Raw genomic sequence first — 22,744 nt, 5'->3', positions numbered from 1 at the left:
GGATTTCAGCAAGTGGAACAATTATCCTGACTGCTATGTTGTTATTAATTGTAACAGCAGTTACAATTAATAACAAATTATAATGACAAAAATATATATAACCTATAAGGACAAAGATGAGGGAAGGAAGGGCTGTCTCTTGCCTGCGATCCCCCACACCCAAGGCAGGAGGCTGACTCCAGGGATGGTGGGGAGGAAGGTCAAAACTCTTGAAGAGGCTGCATCAAAATATGTTTCTTCCTACAAGATGTCCTGAAACAAACCTATAGTCTCAGGTCCAAGATTGACCATTTCTTAATGCTTCCCATTAGATAGAGTTCCTTTGCCCATGCTATGAGTTGTGTGGTTTAACTTCTTGGTGAGAGGCGGCTATTTCACCCAGGGCTTACAGAACGCTATGTAGATTTTGGTAATTCCACAGAGTGATTGGCACTCTTTTGTCTTTGATTTCCAGGGTTTCTCTACTATGAGGACCTTGTTAGCTGTGTTTCTAAGGCAGAAGCGGATGCAGTAAGCTTGATTGTCAAGAATACTGTCTGTATGTTTCTACCAGAGGCTTTAGTTACCATAACTGGTGGTTTCAGGAGGTGAGTGAAACCAAAGGACATCACTTGGCTGTTTTGTTCAGGTATACACAAAACTATGTTTGTGTCTTGGAAAAATCAAAGGAGCTTAGTGGGAAAGTATCACAGTTTGTTTTCAATGGTGGTTTGTTGTTTGTTTTGTTTTTTTTTTTTTAAAAAAGAGAGAGCAATCCTATGACATTCCCAGGTTCCTGTGTTTTATTACTATAGATGGTTGGTTTGTCAGAACAAAATCTATCTAAGAATAGCTTGCTGGAAAAATGATGTTTAGATCACATACTGTATTTGAGCATTTTTTTTTCCCCACTTTTAGTGGATCTGAATTCCCAAGGCTGAGACTATTGTAAGGCCATGCTTGAAAAAAAGATACAATAGCTTTAAGGCAATCTTAATGTTTGGGTGGGTTTTTTTGTTTTTGTTTTGTTTTTAAGATAACTTGGTCACATGAGATTTAAATGTGCTAAGGCAGAGTTTGTAGTGTTAGAAGTGTACTTTGCAGCAAACACTGACTGAACTGAATATAAAGCACTGACTAAACTGAATATACACTTCTATAACCGCTGTATAGATAGGGTGATTTCAGAATGTCTTTCCTGGGTGATTTTTGTTTGTAAAGCTTTTGATCTTGCTCTGTAAAACCAAACCTGGAACTGTTGCTCAGGACATACATAAGTCATTCTTTCAGCATGCGCTTGAGAGCTTTCCTAAAGCCACATAACAAAGTATTGAGACTGGGAATAGTCTTCAGGGGTATCGGGTTCCTTGTCTTCAGGGGTATTGGGTTCCTTGCTCTGTCCTCAGTCCCCCATTATGTCACTACTTGTAGTACATGTCATGCTCATAAACCAAAAAAGCTTTAGTCAGAGCTTTAAATCTCTTACTGTTTAATTTGTTACTTTGTAAAACTTTGACTGTATTTTTAATATAAAAATATCTTTCAAAAATATGTAGAGTATCCTCTTAAAACTCAAAATATACACAGTTCTATTACTCTTACGCAGCTAAAACTGGTATTAAAGCAAAAGACAGAAGAATGTTAATAATTACTGTTTCACTTCTGTGTTTTATTATTGTGAGCCAAGATAGGCCTATATAGACTCACTCTGGTGCTAAATTACGACCTAATATGATTTGTAATTGCTATATACATGCACAGTGATTGTGATGAACATATTTTATCACCTTTGTGCCACCTCATGATATTTATAATAATTCCTTGCATGTCACATATTTATTGTAAGAATGTTTGCAGTCACCAGCTACATAATTTCTATAAAACAATGTGGTTAATAAGAAACATTAGGCATAAGTATGAACCTTGACCAGAGGTATAAGAACAAGATCAAATTTTATATTGAAAACCTCATGTGTCATCATTCTGTAAGTCCTTGTTCAAGAGGCATGTGATGGCAATCTCTTCCCACTGATGCAAATCAGTCAGGGACCTTTTGTTGTTATAACTTCGAGGTAACTGATTGACACATGTCTAGATGGGTCAGAGAGTTGCAGGGACGGAACTGTTATCACGCTTGAAAACTCCCAGTCTCTTCTGACATGATGTATTTGTGGGCTTTGTTGGCAGCACAGTTGTTTGCAAAGTTTGAATCTCACACACCAAATTTAAACCCATTGTTTTGCTTATTATTTCAGGGGGATATGATAGTTAGCCATTCCTCATATCAGGAGGATATGATAGCCATTCTCTTTTTTTTTTTTCTTCTTATTAAGAATAAGCTTTTTTATCTCTAAACGGGTGTGTAAAATGGAAGAGAAATTAAGTATCTGATGATGCCTTCATTGAATGTATTGAATGAATATTCCTGTATATTAATTACATTCCTTTAAATATGCAGAGAATATATTAAAAAACTAAGTTTCAAAACATCAGTCCTAAATGGTAGTTTACCAGCCCATGGAAAGCAAATGCTGCAGTGTATAATTTGTAGAAAACTTGATTAAATGGATTGAGGTACCTTTATTAGGCACCTATATTTTAATTACTGAATTGACTACACCTGTTCTTTTTTGCCTGTCTCATGTAGTGGCAGCATTCATCAGCATGAGGTATGTGTAAGCTCACTAGCTCACAGTTTTCAATTAACAAATTATTATTTGTTTCTTTCATTATGATGTAAATATTTTAATAAAAGTAGGCAAATTTTGTGACTCAAACGATTTGATTCCCTCATGCTACTCCTTGTACACTGCTAACATAAGAGGGAAAAAATAGCTTGTGATTTCTCTGAATAATATACTAATTCCCCAGGACCCAGGTATGTCTTGTTTTGTATATTTGTTTCATAACTTGGAAAAAATAAGCAGTTGACTGTGTTCCTCCAGATTTGACTGGAGAGTTGAAGGTCAGGAGTCTCATAAACCTTACTTACTATGCGGGAGAACTGGATGAATTACAAGGAACAGAACTTCCATTAGCAAGCCACAGTAATGAAGATTCAATAGGGTAGAGATGAACTACAGGAAAGTTACATTCTTTTCCCCAAACCTATCAAACAGACACATGACTGGATATACTGAATGCATTACTAGACCTTTTCCATTAGATTCTTGGGATTTCATGAAATCAGATGTTGCAGAGTTTTCCTTTAATCAAAATAAGGAAGCATAGTATAAAATTCAAGTAAGTAATAGCTCTTTTTGAAACCCCAGTAAATGTTCGTGGACTTTTCTTTGGTTTGATTCAGCTTTCACCTTCAGCCTTCTGTATTGTTTCTTGTACTAGTCTTAATGCTGGTTTGTTGGTGTTTATAGCAGCCATAATCACGGATGGTGGTAGACGAACCATCTTTCAGGTATAAATGAAGGAACAGTTCAAAGGATTAAGAGCAAACACAAGAGAAGCTGCCATCTACAGTACAAAAGCATCAGGGCATCAATCCCTCGGTAGTCAAATTGCAAGCACAAATGCAGAACAGACTTAGCTGGCAGCTGTATGTTAGCGAGCAACAGGAAAACAAAAAGAAGGATGTACAGCGCATAGTGAAAATGATGGGGTTTTGAAGAGGAAAGACAAGGATGTTTGGAGCACGGGTTTGGCTGATAGTCTGGGGACTGTGTTAGGACACTGGTCACTGCTTGTGTCAAGGAAGCAGGATTGCAGGATTAAGCCAGTAGTTACCTGTTTGCAGATTATGTAGTATTGGAGACTACTGTTCGTGGATTTCTAATTCAGCATGCCGGAATATTCAGGGGGAAAAGATGGCCTTAGACAGGAAGTGAAAATCAAATTACTATTTTAGATCTATGTGGTATCATCAAAGTACAAGACCAAAAGTTGTTAGAGTAAGGCATGAAAATTGGAAAAGCTGATGCAACCTTATTGAGAACATACCAAGACCTGTTTCTCTGACCAGTTTAATGCAATTTATTTCCTCTTTTGCTCTAACGTTCTGTGGTTTCAGCTTAGCCCCAAACTCTCTCTTTTACCTCAAGGGTCATGTTAGTGAAGCCGACTTCAGTGTCTGCTACTTCCTTGATGCCTTTTCTTTCCAATTCTTTCATCTTTCTGCCTGTATTCACAAAACAATAGTTCATAAAACATCTGTAACAAGAAGTGCTTGTGTTTTTGGTTGGAAGTGGCAATAATGCTACGTTTGGTTGAAGGCAACTCTCTTCAGCTAGCTGCATCTGTAAAGGAATATAAAGACTGAAATAAAGTAACTGAAATAAAGGGTCGTGACGGCAACCTTTCAGTATTTCCCTGATTTGTAATCATTCAGAAGCAGAAAGGAATAAATTAATGATGTCTCAATGAGTTTATCCTTTACTCCCTTTACTCCCCTACAGAAATACTTAGCTATGCAGCTACGCCTGCAAGACCTATTCCTTGAGTCTCTGTTGGTATAGTTTTGTATGAGAGGCTGGGAGAATTTTTTTCTTTCTTAAAAAAATCTTTTTCTGACACTCATCTGGGTCATTTTGAAACAGAAATTACAACACTGAAATGCATGGAAATACAGAAGTAGAACAACTGTAGTTATGAAATAAATAAATCACACCCACATGGTGTGGAATGCATTTCGTTGTCTATCTAGTGAGGCCTATCAGCTCGATTGCAGAGAAGGAAGTATTGGAGATGTTGATAATGCAATATAAAGCATACCATGGACAACGTTATCAGGAAGACTGAATTTACCATGCAGTCTATTTGAATCAGGAATTGGCATGGCATTGTTTTCAGTGCCCAGACTTTCTTATTTTGAGTTGCTTAAATTTCAGACTGTTTTCTTCTTAAAGGAACGAGACAAATTCTGAGGTGGGGAATAGCAACTCATATTACAGGTTACAAAAGCCACTGAGGGTGAAATTTCCCTTGCAGCACTGAGTTGGAGAGGTCTTGGCACGGGGAGAAAAGAAACTATTTTGGTGTGCGACATCCCTGATTAGTACCGTGTCTGTCCCAAGTATCTCCAAGGCAGGAGTGTAGTTTACGCTGGTGTATGATATCACTTTTAAACTGAGGTTCTGATTTTTTTCCTGGTTATTAAAAATGTAATTTTATTATATGAAGAGATTTAGGGTTTTTTGCCGTAGTAATAGCATTATCTCATCTTGTATATATTAGTGCATATTACAGAAAATTTGATTCCTATTAGCACTGTGTTAATACTGTTTATTAATAACTTTAGTATTATTGCAGGATTGTTAGTAATGACAAGCAGATGACTTCACATTAGGTTTCACAGGAGTGAATACTCCAGTTTTGCCCCTTTCTCCCATAGCTCCATGTTAGGACACGACTTCACAGTGACTTCAGTAAAAGGTTATCACGGGCCAAATCATTATCACCATATTCTGCAAGATCCTGGGCTTTTGCTAACTTGATTTAGCTGCTGATATTTGATATTGCTAGAAGAGGTGATCTAGACTGAGGGCTTCCCAAGGGCAAAGATGCTTGGAGGAAACATTATATAATATATGTAGTTTATGGCTTCAGTCTCTCATCTGGTTATTCATATCTCAAACCACACACCCACAAAACCCAAATTTGACTGGAGGAGTTCAGAAAAGGATCTGCACTAAGATTTAAATAAAATAAGAAGAATAAATCATAATGTTCATTAACTGCAGTTCCAGTGTGGCTTTTCTGTTAGCCTTTCTGTGTGCTTTGTCCATATGATTCACATATTATTTACAAATTATGTTTCAGTTTTCTTATGTTCCGTGTAGCACACTCAAATAATTGAGGTTATCTCTGCAGCAACAGGATTGTATGGCTATGGTATAACAACATGGTGCCTATTGATGATATAGTAACTTATATTTTAGAAATTATTTAGGCATCCTATTGGTACCACAATTTCAGTTCTGACTTTCTTAAATGAGATTTACTTAGACACACTTTTGTAAGCTTCTTCTGTCTTTGTCTTAAAATAAAGTAGACTGAGGATTGACTTTGTTTTAGGTAAGTTTTCATACTGCAGTTCTTAAGAAGGTGTCCAAGTGTCTTGGGCAATGCATCAGGCAGAATAACTAGTGAGCATCATGTTGTCTGGGTGGGAGGTTAATTCCTCCATCCTGCATCATTCCTCAAGGGAGTTTTGTCTCAGACTCTCTTATTACTGAACTCTGTTCTAACTTGAGCCTAACTGTAGATCACTATCTGCTTGCTTGAATTTTATATTCTATTTAGAAATTGTAACATTTGAAGATAGCGGTTGTTAATAGAAAAACAATGAAGAGAGCAAAGGACACGGTCAGTGTGTTTGTCAGGCAGCACCCCCATGCTTTTTTGTGTATTACAATGTAAAGGATTCTTTCCTGTGTGCAGTGACATTTCCTACAAGGCAAAGGAATGTATAAAGGAATGGCAAGGCACGGGGCTCTTGTCTTTCCTGTTGTGTATCAAGAAAATCATTTAAAGATAGCTGGCCTTTCAATCTCAGAAATAAAGTAAAATGAAATAGCTGGGACAAAGAGACACTTCCAGAGATTATTTTACAAGCTCACACACTGATTAATAACTAATTATTGTGGCAGTTCATTTCAGAACTGAGACTTCTATAAGGCATCTGGAGTCACAATTATCTGACTGTATTGACACATGCTTATAAATGAGAGAATGTGAGATCGAATGTGGGAAGAATATCACACTTCCCAGGCTCTTGGTATATACTCAAGATTTTGTGGTTTATTTAACTGAGCTCATCATGTGGCCTCTGAGTCGATTTCTTCATAAATCCTGATAAAAAGCTACATTTGACCTGTTCATATTGGATACTCCTAATAAAAGTATTCTTTAGCAGGCTGTAGAGGCTCTACAAAGAGGCTAGAACACCCGACGTGGCTCCAACTGAGAAATAAACGTATTTGATGTATTACACAAATTGTTTTCTTTCTGCTCAGATCCAGGATTAAAATATTGCCAGTCTTCAAACTAACATAACTAATTCAGCAAAAGTTGCTTTCATTAAGTTTTTAGGGAAACTCCAAAGCAGAGCTTCCTTATTCTACTCACACCTTGTTGTTACAGGTTATCTTTGCATTTACTCTGTTCTTAGATATAGTTATTTCTATGCTTTTTTTTAACTCAAAAACACAAGCTATAAGGGACGATATAAGCTGTACCCAGCTGCTCAAGTCCAAATACTGTAATTTCTGCTTACTTCTTCCACTGCTATTCTAAGCAGTAAATTTTTTATCTGCTGTTATTTCATTTTGTCAGGGGGAAATCTGCTATAAAGATCTGCTATAAAGAAGCTGTGAGGCAAGATGCTCACTGAACATTTGAGCTGATACGGCAGTTTGCACACACAATAATTTAAGCAGATCCTAGAAGAATCTAGCAATTCTCCCAGCAAGAGACTGAAGAGACTGGATATTCATGAGCACAGCTCTGCCTCTCGTAAACTATGGTCCACTTTGGATGAGCTTTTAATCCAGAGGTGTTCTAATCTGATCTGGTTGGTTGTAAATCTTAGCAAAACAGCTTCACTTTACCGAACTCCCTAAGTTTAGAAGTGTTTGACTTTGAGCTATTGGGATGCTCTGAATAGTCCTATTCTGTAGCAGAAGTTAGAGGCACTACAACTGGGCAGGAATAGAAGTCATCACTAGTTTCTGCTTCTAATTTTCTGTAACCCATTAAAAAATAAGTTGAGAAAGGGGAAAATTTTTATCCAACTTAATGGCTAGCCAAGTCAATTTAGAAGATAATCTATCGGAGTAATTCAATCGCTTCCTTTTGTCATTAGAGCTTGATTATTTTTCCACTCGTTTCATCTATTATTAGCCATGATGAATCATGAAGTGGAAGCTGATGAATAAGGTATCTGGGAGTCACGGACAAGAACAACTTTGTAAAAATCTTTGTGAAGAGACAGTTGAGTACTCAGCACAGCGTACTCTGACAGCCTTTCAAATACTGTCTTGTTGATCCAAGATTTTTAACATCCCCTACTCTACACAAACCTTTGCCGCTTCCATGGGTTTATCAGCTCATAAGAAGGATGCTGTTTAGTTATATACCTCTCTTTTCTCTAAAGCTACTTCAAGTGCTGGGTCCAGAGTGGAGATGGCAATGCTTCTGATTTCTGTGAAGCCAGAAGTTTTACACTGTATATGTAGGGTCAGAAATTCTCTGGATTAGCTTTACATTTTCCATCGTCGTTTTTCTACAACTCCTGGAATGCATTTGTAACAACCGTTAAGGCGGTTTAGCATTTTCCATTTCCTATCATCACTGATGATGACTACTAGTGAGGCAGAGCTATGCAAGCAACATGCATACAGCAAAATATGAAACCCCAGATTATATTATTTTAGGAATACTATAACAAAGTCTTCTGTATTAGCATTTAATTATTTTTTTAAACGGAACTGGAAAAAATTATAATGAAAGCCAAAACCAGGGGTAACGTATTTCCTTGTCAGGCAGTCAATCTGAAATTTTACTTATGTACTGATACATGATCAGATTTGCTACCTTTTTAATTCTAGACAAAATTTTAATATGAAACTGGCTAAAGTCTTTAAAGTTATAGCTTTGTGCTATTTACAGTATTTGTTGTTATACAGAGTATAAGGAATATTAGCAGTAGCATTTTCAAATTACAAAGGTAAACTTGTAGAGGCAAAGCAACATATCACAAGTACACTACTAGGAGTAAGACAAAGTATTGTCTTAAAAATAGATTATTTCTTTTACAGTGCATATAAAAGTAGTTTTGTTCATTTGATCTCCAAATCAGACATTCAATGTTAAAATGAAACCCAAAGTATGCAACTGACAGAAAAATGTGTATAGTAAAGGTGTAACTATGTTTAGTGCAGTAACAAAACTAAAATTCACTGGACTCTAACTGGTTTTGACCACAAAATGTAAATAAGTTGCCTTTAGTTATTTTAAAAGACTGTATGAAAGTTTCCAGTTGAGCTCAGGCTGATACCTACACAGATTAATTTGGCCATTATCAGAGGAAGGAACGCCCTGTTACAGAGAATCCCACTAATAGATGTGGTAAGATGCAAAAGTTTAAAACCAACAACAATAAAAGTGACTCGGAGCAAGAGAGAAACTTGCTGTGAGCAGATAATTTATGTATGTATATGTGTGTGCGCCCAGTAATAATACACATGTACACAAAGACTCTCAGTACATATGAAGAAAGAACAGAATGACAGCTGATCATGGTTTTCAAAGAATATTTCTCTTTTTCCTTTTTTTTCTGACTTGCCCTTTAAGGTTACTTTCAATCATTTTTGGCACATGAGGGTCAACCCTTTAACAATTCTGGGTTTCTGAATTATATGGAAATATTTTTAGAATGCTTGCTGCTGCATAAACCCCAAATGTTAATGGTTTCACTAAGTCAAATTAAATTTTAATGGCCATGGTTTAATTTTTCTTTTAGCCTGTTCACATCCTTTAAGTAGCATTAAATGTGATTCAGTTGTCTTCTAATATCACAGCTGACCTCAATAGCCTTTTCAATTAGCCTTTTAGATGAAGCAGATCTGATACATTTTAAATAAATAAAGATCTCTCTATTGGTTAAATGCTGATATTCACAGCTCATTTAATCCCTTTATTGAGATGCTGTGTCAAAAGAACAACAGTTTCTTTGTGCAGTGTTGGTGAATAATGTGATATTTTTTGACTCATCTCTACACAGCGTCTTTGTTTTGTAAGTGAATAGAATTTAAGAGGAACTCAAAAAGATCTATTTCAGGTTTTAAGAAAGATGCATAACTGAGAAATGAAGAATACTATTTTCCAAGAAGTTTCGCACTGAAAACATTTTTAGAAACAGTGAGACAAATAGTCAGCTAACAATGCAGATTCCCCTCATAAACTTATTCTGACTTGTTTCCAATAGTCTAACCTCTAGATGGCAGATGGATGGCCCATGTTTTTTAAATCTGTTCATTCTATATGAATGTAATGTTTTAATTTTATCTTTTCACGGATTATTCTAGTGTTTACAACGTAATATACCTATTACTTATACAAAAAGTAACCAAAATTTAGAAATCTGCTGTAGTTAATTCAAAAACATCTTTGATGGTTCCATAATTCTGTTTGATGTTTGTTCTCATTTTTGGATGACAGTTTCTCAAAGCCTTCACTATATAACAGAGTTGGCCTAATGCGATAAAACTTGCACTGTGTATGGGGGCGGGCGTGGGGAAAGAGGCTTCTATGTTTACTGCTCAGCACGGGATACAACAAAAGCAATCTGGGGTGCCTATGATGTAGAAGAGCCGTGTTGAGGATGATTTGGGCTGTGGATGTATCGTTTCCAGTTGCTTTGGTTATCAAAGTGCAAGAGAATGGTATTGTCATTAGCTAGAGAAGATTTCGGCACTGACTTCAGTTTTGCCATTTCAGTTGCTTGTATGACTGTCGGATTATAAGCTTGCCCACTTGCTTTCTCCTGATGTAAAATCCTACCTCTGAAACAAATAGCAGTCTATCGTGACGGCTGGCTCATTAGACTCGCCTAGGTGGAAAGAAGCGGTGACAGCTGTCAGTATGAATAACAGTACTCCCAGCTCCAAACTCCAGCAGCTTGTGCGGGGACACTGAGATAATATACCATTAGAATTCCAAAATGTTAAAACAGATTTTGCATTATTTACACAATTTTCTAGACAAGTTTGCCAAAGTGAATGTTTTGAAAAGTTATGAGGGGGTTATAATGCAACTATTTATAGTCCCAATATATCAATGAAATAGACTTAATGACCTATATTCTACTGACCATTCCCATTTTTAAATGGTTAGCAATAAAAATTGTTGTGATTTTTATTATGCTATGTTACTTGAAAATTATTCATTCAGCATTTTAGAACAATTAAGGTGTGCAGTACAGGTTACTATTAGCATTATGAAAGCAAAACAAGTAAATTACTAAGTTCTGGTATGACTTCTATTGAAAACAGTTCTCTGATTTTTTTGGAAGGGGAAACGCTCTGCCTTTCCCTGAACAGGATTCTTCCAAATACACAATTCTTCTAATTGACAAATACATCATTTTTCAGTGAGCATAAAACATATTAAAGCAGCTCACAACAAAAGGCCTTTTGCACAGGACACGGGCATGGGTGCTCATATAGTTTGAATAGGATACCATCTCATCCAAAAAGTCGCGTCCCGTCCAATGGCCCCAGGCACTATTATAACACGCAATCTGGGGCTGGGGCAGTGGGGCAGGTTGCATGATACAGACCATGCACTAAAATTGATTTATCAGTATGGTTTTATAAGCTGGAAAATCTGCTTCCCACACTACGGGTGAGCTATTCCTCTTTGAATGCTTTGGTAATTTGGGAGTAGATTAGTATGATATGTCATGGGGGAATAAAAGCTGCTCTGATTAAAAGGAAGCTGTACAAATAATTGGTACCTAGCGTTAACGTGTACAGAGATATAGTCACAGACAGAATGAGTTTCATTTTCAAAATCTGTAGAGAGAATGACAAGTAATTCTTCACAAAAAAATCTCAGGCAAGATCAATGATGGTAACCTTAGAACTATGCTGTAGCAGAGCCGTGTTATGTCTGCAGTTAATTTGAAGTGCATTAAATAGGACTTATGCAGTTTGCAGACTCATTCTTTTTCGTGCTACTGATATTAGATGTATTATAACAGGAATATGATAAAGAGAGAATATGAATATCAATTTTTGAGTAAGTTTTGAATTTTATGACATGCTTCACTGTGTAAGAAAGTCTAAATTCAGTGAAAATTTGATTAACTTTTTGGAATTTTACTTTAGCGGCTTTTCACTTATGTTTGGTTTGTTGTTGTTTTTTTTAAACACTGGGGGACAGGAGAATTTGTGTATTACTATTTGGGAAGAGGTTTGATGAAAGGGCATGCTGATAATGTGAATATTGCAAACCAGAGCATATAAGTGGTGTTATAGAACTGCTCTATACCCAGAAACTAAGATAGTGAAGGAAGTAGGTCACACATTTATATTTAGGGTTAGTTGGAAAATATCTGCCAAAATGTTTCTTAAGCATTGTTTGTTTTCTGTTAAATTTTTCAACTCTTCATTGAATAACTGGACAGAAATGTCATTCTGTTGACTGGTAGGGGCTATAATGCAAGTGATTCGTATTTCTTTAACAAAATGAGTTCTTTAGTCAGAATTCCTCTTTTGTGACAAGCCTCAGCTATGGAAGTTTCATACTATATTGTGTCATTTCTCCTAAAGACAGGGTATGTGTATCAGGGAAGAGGTAGTCAGAGGCACAGAAACCTCTCTGAAGTGTTAAAATGCCTTTTCAAGATCACCAAAAATCCTTCTGCTTTCCCTCATTTTCCTGACCAACTCCACTAAATGCTCATTGTAAATAATAGATTGAGTCATTAGAGAGAGAGAATAAACTACCAACTATAACTATAACTCAGAATTTGTAGCAAAATCAAGCACCAACAAATATTTTCCAATCTCTGTTTTTTTAATAGTTGAGTTTTTTGGCCTTTTACATGGATATTCCAGGGAGGCATCATATTTTCAAGCACTGTTCTGAAAAGTCACAATGATCAAGGTGTCTCTTATAAACATTTGTCATGACGACCTCTAATATCATGCATTGATTTCTGGAATGCTCAGCCAATGAATTTAAACAGACTGGTTTTAATACTCCGGCCAGGAAGTATGTTGAAGTAAGATATTTAAAATATACTACTTGAAAAGTATTTGCTGTAAAGGGATGAGCACTAAGGGTTTTACAGGCTGTCTTGCAAATAAATAGCTATAGAGTAAAATATATTCATGATAGCACATAAAACTGGTAAGTAAAAATCTTCTAAAAGTTATAGAGCATTAGGTACAAGGAGGACTAGTAAGATAGTGGAATATATTCAAGGAAAGATGAAGTAGCAAGATAAAAAGAAAAAAAGACAGGAGATTTCAGATAAGGTGGTAAGATAAAAGAAAAACCCATAAAGAACAAGCGGTCAAATCAAATATGTATGTGGCCCTGATGAGATAGGCATGCGTAGTTCATTAGACAGTTCTGGTCCTTAGATTTTATATATAAAGTAGTTTATATATAAAAATAGTTAATTTTAATAGTTTATTATCCTGCTAAAAAGATGATGCCTTACAAAATCCAAGCAACTAAAGGTGGAAATGGAATGAAGAGAGCCAGATAGTAACACTGTCTTTGTAACACTGAGACCTGCAGAAGAAAGTGCTACTCTTGTCTAAAGGCAAACCAAATCAAAACTCTGCATAAAGGCAAATTGAAACAAAACTCTGCCAGCAGTCCTTGACTAAGTTCCTGGCAATAAAGTCAGATGTAGGGTAGCATTAATGGACCAAGGATAGAGCCTGATTGTGATTAAGAGATTTAATGAATGTGTTAAGAAAAATAGTGCTAATGATGCTTAGGCAGCTTTCTGTCAGACATGTACAGGTGCACCAGAAAACAAGTTCCTATTTCTTAATTTGTTTCAGACAGTAGTACTTAAGCATCTCTTTACCTATGAACTCCCATGTCTTTTTCCAAAGCAATTCAGAAGTAGAAATAATTAATTACATTTTGTCTTGTTTGCAGTGCTTCTTGAATATGCATTGCTTCGTCTGAGAGCATTCTGATGCCTCAAATATTTTCAAGTATATTTCTTACTATTCATATAGCAAGATAATTTTGTTTGTTAGTGTGTTTCATTCATAAGTGTTTCAGGGCATCTATGCCAGAAATGAAGTTGTTATGAAGATTTTGCTCTCTTATTAGTGACTAGTTACTAAGATGAACTCTGTGGTTTGCTGTTTGCAGAAGAGATTTTGCAGGCTCAGATGCCAGACAGTTCAAGGTTTGAAGGATCAAATGCCTGTTGTTGAGAGTCAAGAGATTAAAACCCAGTTCTAATTATAATATGTAATATATTGCATCACTTTTACTATGGTTTTATTCCTAGAAAGCTGGCTTGAAAACAGGGTATTTATAACAGAGTTTACTCATTGCTGATTTACTCTTTAGCAGAAGTCGAAGTTTATTTTAGGCTAGTTAGTTGCTGTAAAGCCAGTTGACAGCACAAGCAAAGAATGATGTTTTCCTGGCAGATAATCATGAGAAAACCTGCAAGCGTTGGTGACCTTGTATTATGTTTAGAGCAACCAGAGGGTATATTTTGCAGATCCCTGTGAGCAAGCGTAGCCATAACATTTTATTAAGTGTGACATGATCATGATAGTGGTGTGGGGACAGGATAATAAGGAGGTAACTGCTGGCTAATTTTTTTTTTTTGTTTTGTTTTGTTTTTTTTTTTTTTGTTAGGATGTCAGTTAGGACACTTTCTACATGTGAGATAAAGAAAATATTAAAAAGGTTAAAAATAAGTCATGTAGGAAATGCCTGAATTATGAGATATAGCCAGGAACAGTCATTTTAGTTGCTTTCAGTTGGGAATGGTGGCATTTATTACGTATTGTTACAATGCTGTGGGAAAGTTGGGTGGAAATGTTTCAGGCAATCTTTGAAGAATGGAAAATCAGCATTAAATAGAGAGCAGCAAGACCTGGTAAGATAGCTGATGATTATAACTGAGCCTATGATAGTTGTTCTATGATACTACTAGGGGCTATCTTGTGAGAATAAAAAAGCCCACCCCATTAAAACCTGATGGATTGCTTCTTCTCATAGACAAGTTTATAAACTCATATTAGTTCATAAACTAATAATCTTATACTCTGTATGTTATGTTAATGATCAGAGCCCGCAAAAAATTTTCTTTTTATCTTGGCATATCTTACACCTAGACATAGTTCTAGTGAGTAAACACATCAAACGTTCCTGACTATTTGATCTTGTTGCAGAAGTTACTGTGTCCAGCTGCACCTAGTTTGTCTGTGTTAGTAATAATATCCTCATTGAACACTGTTGCTTATGAAATGTCTCAATGCTGATATTACAGTATGCATTTGTATCACTGCCATAAATAGTACCACATCCAGACTTAGTAAATGTAGAACATGTCTCCACCATTCCAATATCGTAAATGAAATGTGAACAGCCTATTGGTACATTCCAGCGAAAAGGTCGGTGGGAGTCTTGACACTGATTTCAGCTGAATCATGACAAAATAGAAGGATGGTTTCATCTACCGGTTTGAGATTTCAACTGGCAAGAAATGGTGACCCACGAAATGCATCTTCACGTTTCACCTAAAGAAATAAAAACATGTAGCTACAATGAAGACGCCCTTAAAACAACCCATTGTCATACAACAATGCAGGTTGAAAAAGTCAAGACTATGTTCAGAAAGAAATGAGAATAAGAGTTTAGAGAAATATGATATGACTGGTTCTTTGAGAGACTCTCTGAAAATATATGGCTAGAACTTCACAATATCTGAATCAGTAAAAAAGGCGCAGAAAGAACACTCAGAAGTTACATTCTCGAACTGAGTGTCTCCTTGCCATGGTTTGGGAATTAAAGAAGTTGGTTAATAGTAATCAGAGAAGTTTTCAGTTTAGGATTAAATCAACTGAGCCAACTTCATGAGCTCCTTAGCCTGATGGAGGACCTTGTCTTGAAGGAGAGCAAGGGAATTTTGTAAAGGAGAGTGACAAGATTTGGAGGGATTTACTTAAGGTAGATTTAAAGACAGGCTTGTCTACACTTTAAAAGGCTTTTCTGGTTTGCCTATACTTGTAGAATATATTGGCGGCCTTTCTCTGTGGAGATGCAGTGTTCCTTTGCCAGGATATTTTAAATGATTTTCTCAAATAGAATAACCTGTATTGGTCAAAAGGGTATAACTGTTTCAGCTCCAGGGAACTGCTGGCTAACAGTATGATTTCACATGAGACAGCTATCTTGGCAAAACACTGATGTATACCAAGTAGACAAGCTTTGAATTTCAATTTAGGTTTGAAAACCGATCATAAAACAGGCATAGTTGTTGTATCCCATAATTCTGGTGTAAAATATGTTTATTTTAATAGTCAATATTATTTTCTCCGTAAAAGTCTAGTTTTCTAAATGTATCCCATAGGTTAAAAATAAACTTCTCTTCCCTTAGACAAAATTAGTAGATGACACAATCCAAATTAGGTCTCAAAAGAGACCAATCTCATTTTCTCTAGATTACACTTCTATAAAATTTCCAGCTACCTTACATGCAGTGGGGGTATGCAAGCGTGGTCACGGAAAACACATATGCCAGCCCAATCCTGGAAAGACTTAACAGTTCACTCTAAAAATTCAAGTAAGTGACCTCATTAAAACTAAACAGATTGTACACATGATTGAAGTTAAACTGTGCATAAGTTTTTCAGAAGTACTTGAGTAAAACTTCAGTGTCTTGATAGGAAGGCCAAACTCAAACTTACCGTGCTGCAGCTGTTCGCTAGCAACCATGCAACTGTTCGGTTTGATATTGGCAGATACTATTAATCTGTTTCATTGGATGGCATACAAAATATCTTAAAACAATCACAACTACAGTAGAATTATACATATTGCCACAAAATGCCTGAGAGTCCAACTTCACAAATCAGCTTCTCATGTCTTTGTGACTAACCCAAATGCATGAACAATTACTTGCGCTCCTCAGCCTTCACACCACCATCTCAAACAGAAATCTTAATCCTATGTTGTGTTAGAATTTGGAGGCGGGGGATGAGTTTTTCTGGTTTAGTGGTGTGGGTTTTTTGGGGTTTTTTTAATTTTTTTTTTCAGTGGATGCAAGCAATCTATTTCTCAGTTCAAGGAATTTTAATAGAAAATCTGTCATGTTTATATAACTTCTAGTACAACTGAGCAGGAAGCAAATAGAAACCTTTATTTTTTACGGTAGGTTGATTCCACAGATTGTCCCATCACTGCCAAGTAGGTGAAACCCAGGCTGAACACCTAATATCATTCAGACATTCTGAAAATGCATGTTTTCTTCCTTGCATGAACATTAATATTGTCTTTTAAATTGTTTAAAGTGAATGTTTTGATTTTTGGAAATGCCAGAGTAGACATGCGTGAAAAAGAACACTTTGATGGATGTTTCTGTGACAAAGGGATATGGCAAAGGAATAATCCATTTGAAACTCTCAAGAGAATTATCTAGAGAATTAAAAGGGACTGGGATTGAATGCACATTTTCAATCTACCACCAGAAGGATTCAATACTGCAAAAATTGTTGCTATAAAGCTATTTGTTATAGTGTCAGTATAGAAAAGTTTTCTTTCTTCTTTCAAAATAAAATATCATATCTTAAATATTAGCTTATATATATATCAATGAGATTCTGAGTAAGTAGAATAGAAATATAATTCTGAACCAAACAATTCTTTCTTGGACAACAAAAATCTGAACTAGTAAATAGAAACTGTTTTAGATGCAAAATCATTTTTTCTAGTTAAAAAAATGTGTGACAAATAGCTTCATAAAAGCATTTTAAAGAAATATACAGCTTTCATAATTAATAATGCAGGCTGTCTACTTATTTCAGTAAATAATTTGAATGCAGCTGACCTTTCTGTTTTGTCTGCTACATTATTGATGACGTTGAAGAGATCACTAGGTTATTGTTCTAGCAATATATAACTCGGTTAACTGAGGTTTCGGTTTGCATCTAATGTTGTTTGAAATGTGGGACCTAAGTAGATTATGTATCAGCTGAGGTGGAAACAAAAAACTGGAAAGCTTTCTGACTTACAAATCCAGAATGTCAATGCCTTTCAACCATTCAGTTCCACCTTTATGTATTTGGAGTACATGTACAACCTACAGCCAGCTCTTGATTACTCCAGCTAAATACCACGAACTTCACTGGCAAACTTCATTCTCTGGCAGAATACCAGCTGAAGGTAGATAAAGCACCTGAATTTGTCTTGAATCAGAGCAATATCTATATATAATGACTAATCTGGATCTAGAAGGGTCCATCTCTCTCCCAGTTTCTGGTAGCCTATCCTGAAAAGTGCTGGTCACCAACTACTTCCAAAGAAGTCAGAGAGAAGTCCTAAAAACCTTAACCTTCTCCTTTCATCATGTCATATTGATTTATTGTTGGATGGAAGGAGGGGTCATTTCCTTTATCTTTTTTCTTTTTTTTTTTTCCCCCAAAGTTCATTGTACTCTCTGAGAGTTTACTGAAACCTCTGGCATTTTTGAGTGTGCTGATTTCTTTCTTGTATTCCTCATAAGTAGAGGTAATTGAATTTCCTTATTTTTCAGTTTGCATAATTCTAAAGTCTTTGTTAAGCCTTTACGTTAGGCCAATAGAGAGGTATTTCAAGATGTCTGAGCAGGTCTAGTCTGAGATGCCTGTTCTTATAAATAAAAAATATATACCTTCTCTCCAGTCAAGCCTGATTCTTCAGCACTTACTACATATGGAAATATGTTTGTTTTTTTTCCCTGCAGACTCCAGAGTAATTAAAATCTTACAATTTCTAGTAACCAAAGATACTGTTACCACCGTCATACAGACTGTTTCTTAAGAGTGAGAAAGCTTGCTCCATGTTACCATAGAATATGCTTACAGTAGAGTTTACATATGTGAAATTAGATAGATGTTTTAAGACTAAAATATCATCTGCATACTTTTACATTTCAGCTGAATATACGAGATCCAAAATTCACATCAATACTCATTGGAGTGTATATTTTTTTTCTAACAGTGTTGAAGAGCTTTTGCTTCACCATTGATTGGCACTCAGCAAAATTTATGTATGCAGGAAGTTTCTATGATGTCATTTGAAATGCTTGATTGGAATGGAGTGTAATTTAAAGGATTTGCCAAGACAGCAAAAGCAAGAGCAATGTATTTCATGACTTTAAATAAAACTGTGACAGATTGGTATGGTACATTTCATAAGCTCTAAAAGCTTGAAATTATATGGAGAGTTTCCAGGTACAGTTGCATTATTTACATGAAACTGAGACAGCACTCTCAGTGGTTCAAAGCTTAAGCATAGTTTTGTTTTGCTTAGTGGAATAGTGAATTTACTTCAAATATAGAATTCAGAGAGCCTAAAGCTGTTAGTAGCAAAAAGTCTTCTTTTGTGTAAGCCAAAAAGGGATAAATATTCAACATCAGGGTATAATTGACAACAATCACATTCAGACATCTATGTCATGGGAAGCTGGAAGACAATAATGCCATCTAGGCAGCACAACTATTATAAAACATAGAGATACCTATACTTTCTAATTAAGAAATAGGTGACTAAATTCTTATATGGCCACTATCCTATTCTTCTGCCTCAGTAGAAACCAGGCTGGTAGAGATATTTTAATGGTGTGTAATAAATTTAGATGAAATTTAATTTTGTAACTGTTTTTCACAGAATTTTTTTGTTTTTAACAGCTCTGAAGTTGAGTTAAGGTTGAAGGGAATTAATTTCAGCATGTGAGTAATAGGTGGTCCACCTCAAGATAATGCATACAAAAATAGGTCAATCAGATTGTCTGTAATGTTTTTGTTTGTGGAATAATGTTTTGGGTTTTTTAAAATTTTTTTTTGTTAGATCTTCAAATTTTGACTTCCATTAAATTTTTCATAATGTTCCCCAACATAATGTTTTTCTTAAATATCCTTTTATATAAGATCCTTATGCAGATTTGTTTTAAACTTAATATATTTTGAAATAACCATTTGGCTAAAATTCCATAGAAGCCAATACATAAATGTGCCATTCATCATTTTTTCCTTTCATAAGGTAGGCAAATAAATCTCTTCAAGGTTTTGCGTTAAAATTTTTTTGACCTGTTAAGTAATTTTAATGCAAATAATCTGATAGAGCTTTATAAGATCACTGGATAACTTCAAATTTATCAGTACTGCTGGTTATTTAAGTTCTTCAGTTGAATAACTATTTTCTGATTTATCTTTTCTTCTTATTGCATGAAAGTAATATCAAATATCTGTTAAAGCAAAGCTTGAAAAAAAAGACATTGGCATGACATGAAGAGGAGTACCCAGGTGTCTTGTACTCTGCGAAACAGTGTCTAGGTTTCTTTTGGGTCATAAAAGACACACAGAGTCAAGCAGAGCATGTCATACGCTGGGTCTTTCAAAGTACATTTAATGAGAGACTAGATGAACGGCACGCATGACTATACTTTTTTTGAAGCAATGTAGTCACTGAGGGTGAAATTAGGTTTTAAGTAAGATTTAAGTGGTATTGCATAGGTTTTGCACTGGTTCTCCTCACTTCAGTGGTTTTCACCCTCGGACCATAACTTGCAGAAATATCCAGAGATGTGATCCCCCTTCTGCTGCAGCAGGTGACACTTCTTTATCCTGACTTGATACAAGAAAAGAAAGATTTTTTAAGTAATGCATTCATTGCATTGTCAGGTGTTTCCCTAAAAGTCTCCTTGAACAGCAGCTACTGATGCTCCATAGCAGTGATACCCTGTTAAATAAATGAGAAACCAGAAGTGCTTGTTTTGTGTATCCAATATTAAAGCTATATTCCCTTATGCCATGTAAGTAAAGGTTCTGCTCCTAAAGGGAAAGGGGTTTTTCCATTGCTACTTCATTGCAGAGTTGGATTAACTTCAAAAATAAAATAAATAGCTTCCACAGCTATGGAGAATGAGTTCTGCCCCAGTGAATTAGAATTAATGTTACACTGGGCAAGAAAAGTAGCATTTTAATGAGGTGTCCACCTTCAAGCACCTCTTCCAGAGAAGACACCTGTGAATTGTTGCCAAAGACCACGTAGTTTGGTTGGGTTTATGCTGAATTACTTGGCCGGGTGAAGAAGCTGCTATACGCTATCTTTGGCAATTCAAACCTTTGTAGAAGCCTGATTTATAGCTGCTCAGGAGAACACTGGCTCAGTTTTCACTATGTTTTCATTTTGGAGACAGTCTAATCTAAAATCATTTTATTCTTAAATCAGGAGCGAAAGTAATTCTGCAGACAAAGCTACAACAGCAATTTTTTTTTACCCACAAATTGCCTCAAAATGAGTCAGAGTATCTCACATAGCAGTACGGTATCTTTTCAGTTAAATATATCATGAATGCAGTTTTAATTTTAATTGTCTTTGCTGGTGGCAGAATTTATTTCAGTTCATTTAATTTGATTATTGCTATTTCAGACATTCATCAGTATCCTATTAAACCATCTCACAGATATTAATTATGCCCCAAAGTAGCCCTGTGATGTACAGTCAGGGAAGAATTAAACCTCAAGGAACAGGAATTCCAGCATGTCCTTTGATACAGAATACAAAATTTTGGTCTGTTTGGGTTTAGATTTCCAGAAATATTCAATTCTCAATTTTTATCATCTTGTGCAAACCAGCTCTACTAGTGTGACTGAGATGTTGGGCAGCAAAATCAGAGTCCAACTACAAAACGTTTTTGCAAGTATTTTCCCCACACTGCCAATTCCCATCTCAGCAAGTATTTTATAGTATGTTACCATCTACATAGCATTAGAAAGAAAAGAGAACGAATTTTGACACTGTCTGGAAAATACTAGCATCAAACTGCCTTCAGAGGTAAGATCTAATTCAAATTACAAACCAGGAGAGCAGAAATTATCCCAAGACGACAGATACTCCCATACCCATATCTGCCCTCCACATTTTTGAAAAGCAATGACTGCATATGTGGATCATGTTGGGATTAATTCACTTGGGGAGAAATAAAAAATGACACCTGCTACAGATACTTGCAATGTAAGGTGGAGAGAATCCTTCTCAATTATTAATTTTTTAATAACCATTGGCAAAATCATGATCTAGGATTTGTAATTATCCATTGCACAAAATAACCTGATAATCTATACAGCACTCTCTTCTTATTTACCACCAAGCCTGCAATGCAAGGCTTCCCTGACTTTCAATTCTGGAATCAGAGCAATCTATGATTCCAGAAACTACAACCTTTGGGAAGCTTAGTATGTCTTCATGTGATAAACGGTATGGATGAGCCTTCTGATTACCTAATCTGATGAACTACAAAATGGTACCTTGCCTCTGGCATCCTCCTCAATCTTATGTCTTTGTCATGTTTAAGGTAGAGCTATAAAGATCACGCACCTCGAGAGCAAGTGAAGCTGGTGGTAGAGTTTGGCATGTTTGAGTGTCCCTGGTTTATTCAGGCTGAATGTTCCCTCTTCCACTTCCCCTCCATTGACAAAGCAATCATTGCACGCTGCGAGTCAGGCTTGCGAACAGTCACCTTTTGCGTTCTGCTGTCTCGGCTTTCTCTGTGTCAGTGTTTTTGGATTGTTAACTTTGGTTGAGCTGCTTTTGCAGTTCAGTGAGCGTTTATTTTCTTGCTACCTACTCTGTACGTATGTGAACCACCATTGCGTTGACACTGTTGGATCTAAATGTTGTTTTGAAAATGAGGAGCTGACTTGAATACTAAGGAAAACTGCTGAGCTAAAGCTGTCGGTGACTTGAAGAACAGCTTATGTGTGGTGCGTGGGGTTTAGCTGGTCATTTATGATAGCAAGGGACTGCTATTTATGCTGCTAGTTTGGCTGTTCATACTCTATAATACTCTTTACTTAGTATTGATCAGAATACGTAACAGAGTTTCTGAGGAAATGACTTTAAATAAATTTTACAGCATTTATTTGCAATTTGGAAGACCTTTTCTGTCACAAACAAGGTAATTTTCTAACTTTTCTTTTAGCTATTACCCAGTTCTTGTTGCAAATGAAATGAGAATGTTGCAAACGTTTTAATTTCTTCCATTCAACAAAAT

The 22,744-nt window shown here is 35.9% G+C and overlaps 1 protein-coding gene across 1 annotated transcript in view; it reads left to right on the top strand.

Moving 5' to 3' along the window:
* Window positions 1-454: 454 nt before the first annotated feature.
* The window catches only part of LOC104622392 (DNA nucleotidylexotransferase-like), a gene marked incomplete at both ends in the record, with an annotated part of 41,666 nt that continues 19,376 nt past the window's right edge, over window positions 455-22,744 (top strand). The window contains one exon of the mRNA XM_010289157.1: window positions 455-587. Within this exon, the coding sequence (XP_010287459.1) occupies window positions 455-587 (133 nt within the window). The remainder of the gene's footprint in view (window positions 588-22,744) is intronic.

This window comes from Phaethon lepturus, unplaced genomic scaffold (assembly GCF_000687285.1).
Source record: "Phaethon lepturus isolate BGI_N335 unplaced genomic scaffold, ASM68728v1 scaffold27450, whole genome shotgun sequence".
Classification (NCBI taxonomy): domain Eukaryota; kingdom Metazoa; phylum Chordata; class Aves; order Phaethontiformes; family Phaethontidae; genus Phaethon; species Phaethon lepturus.
Note: the sequence above shows the minus strand (reverse complement) of the source record. Positions and strands in the feature narration are given on the sequence as shown.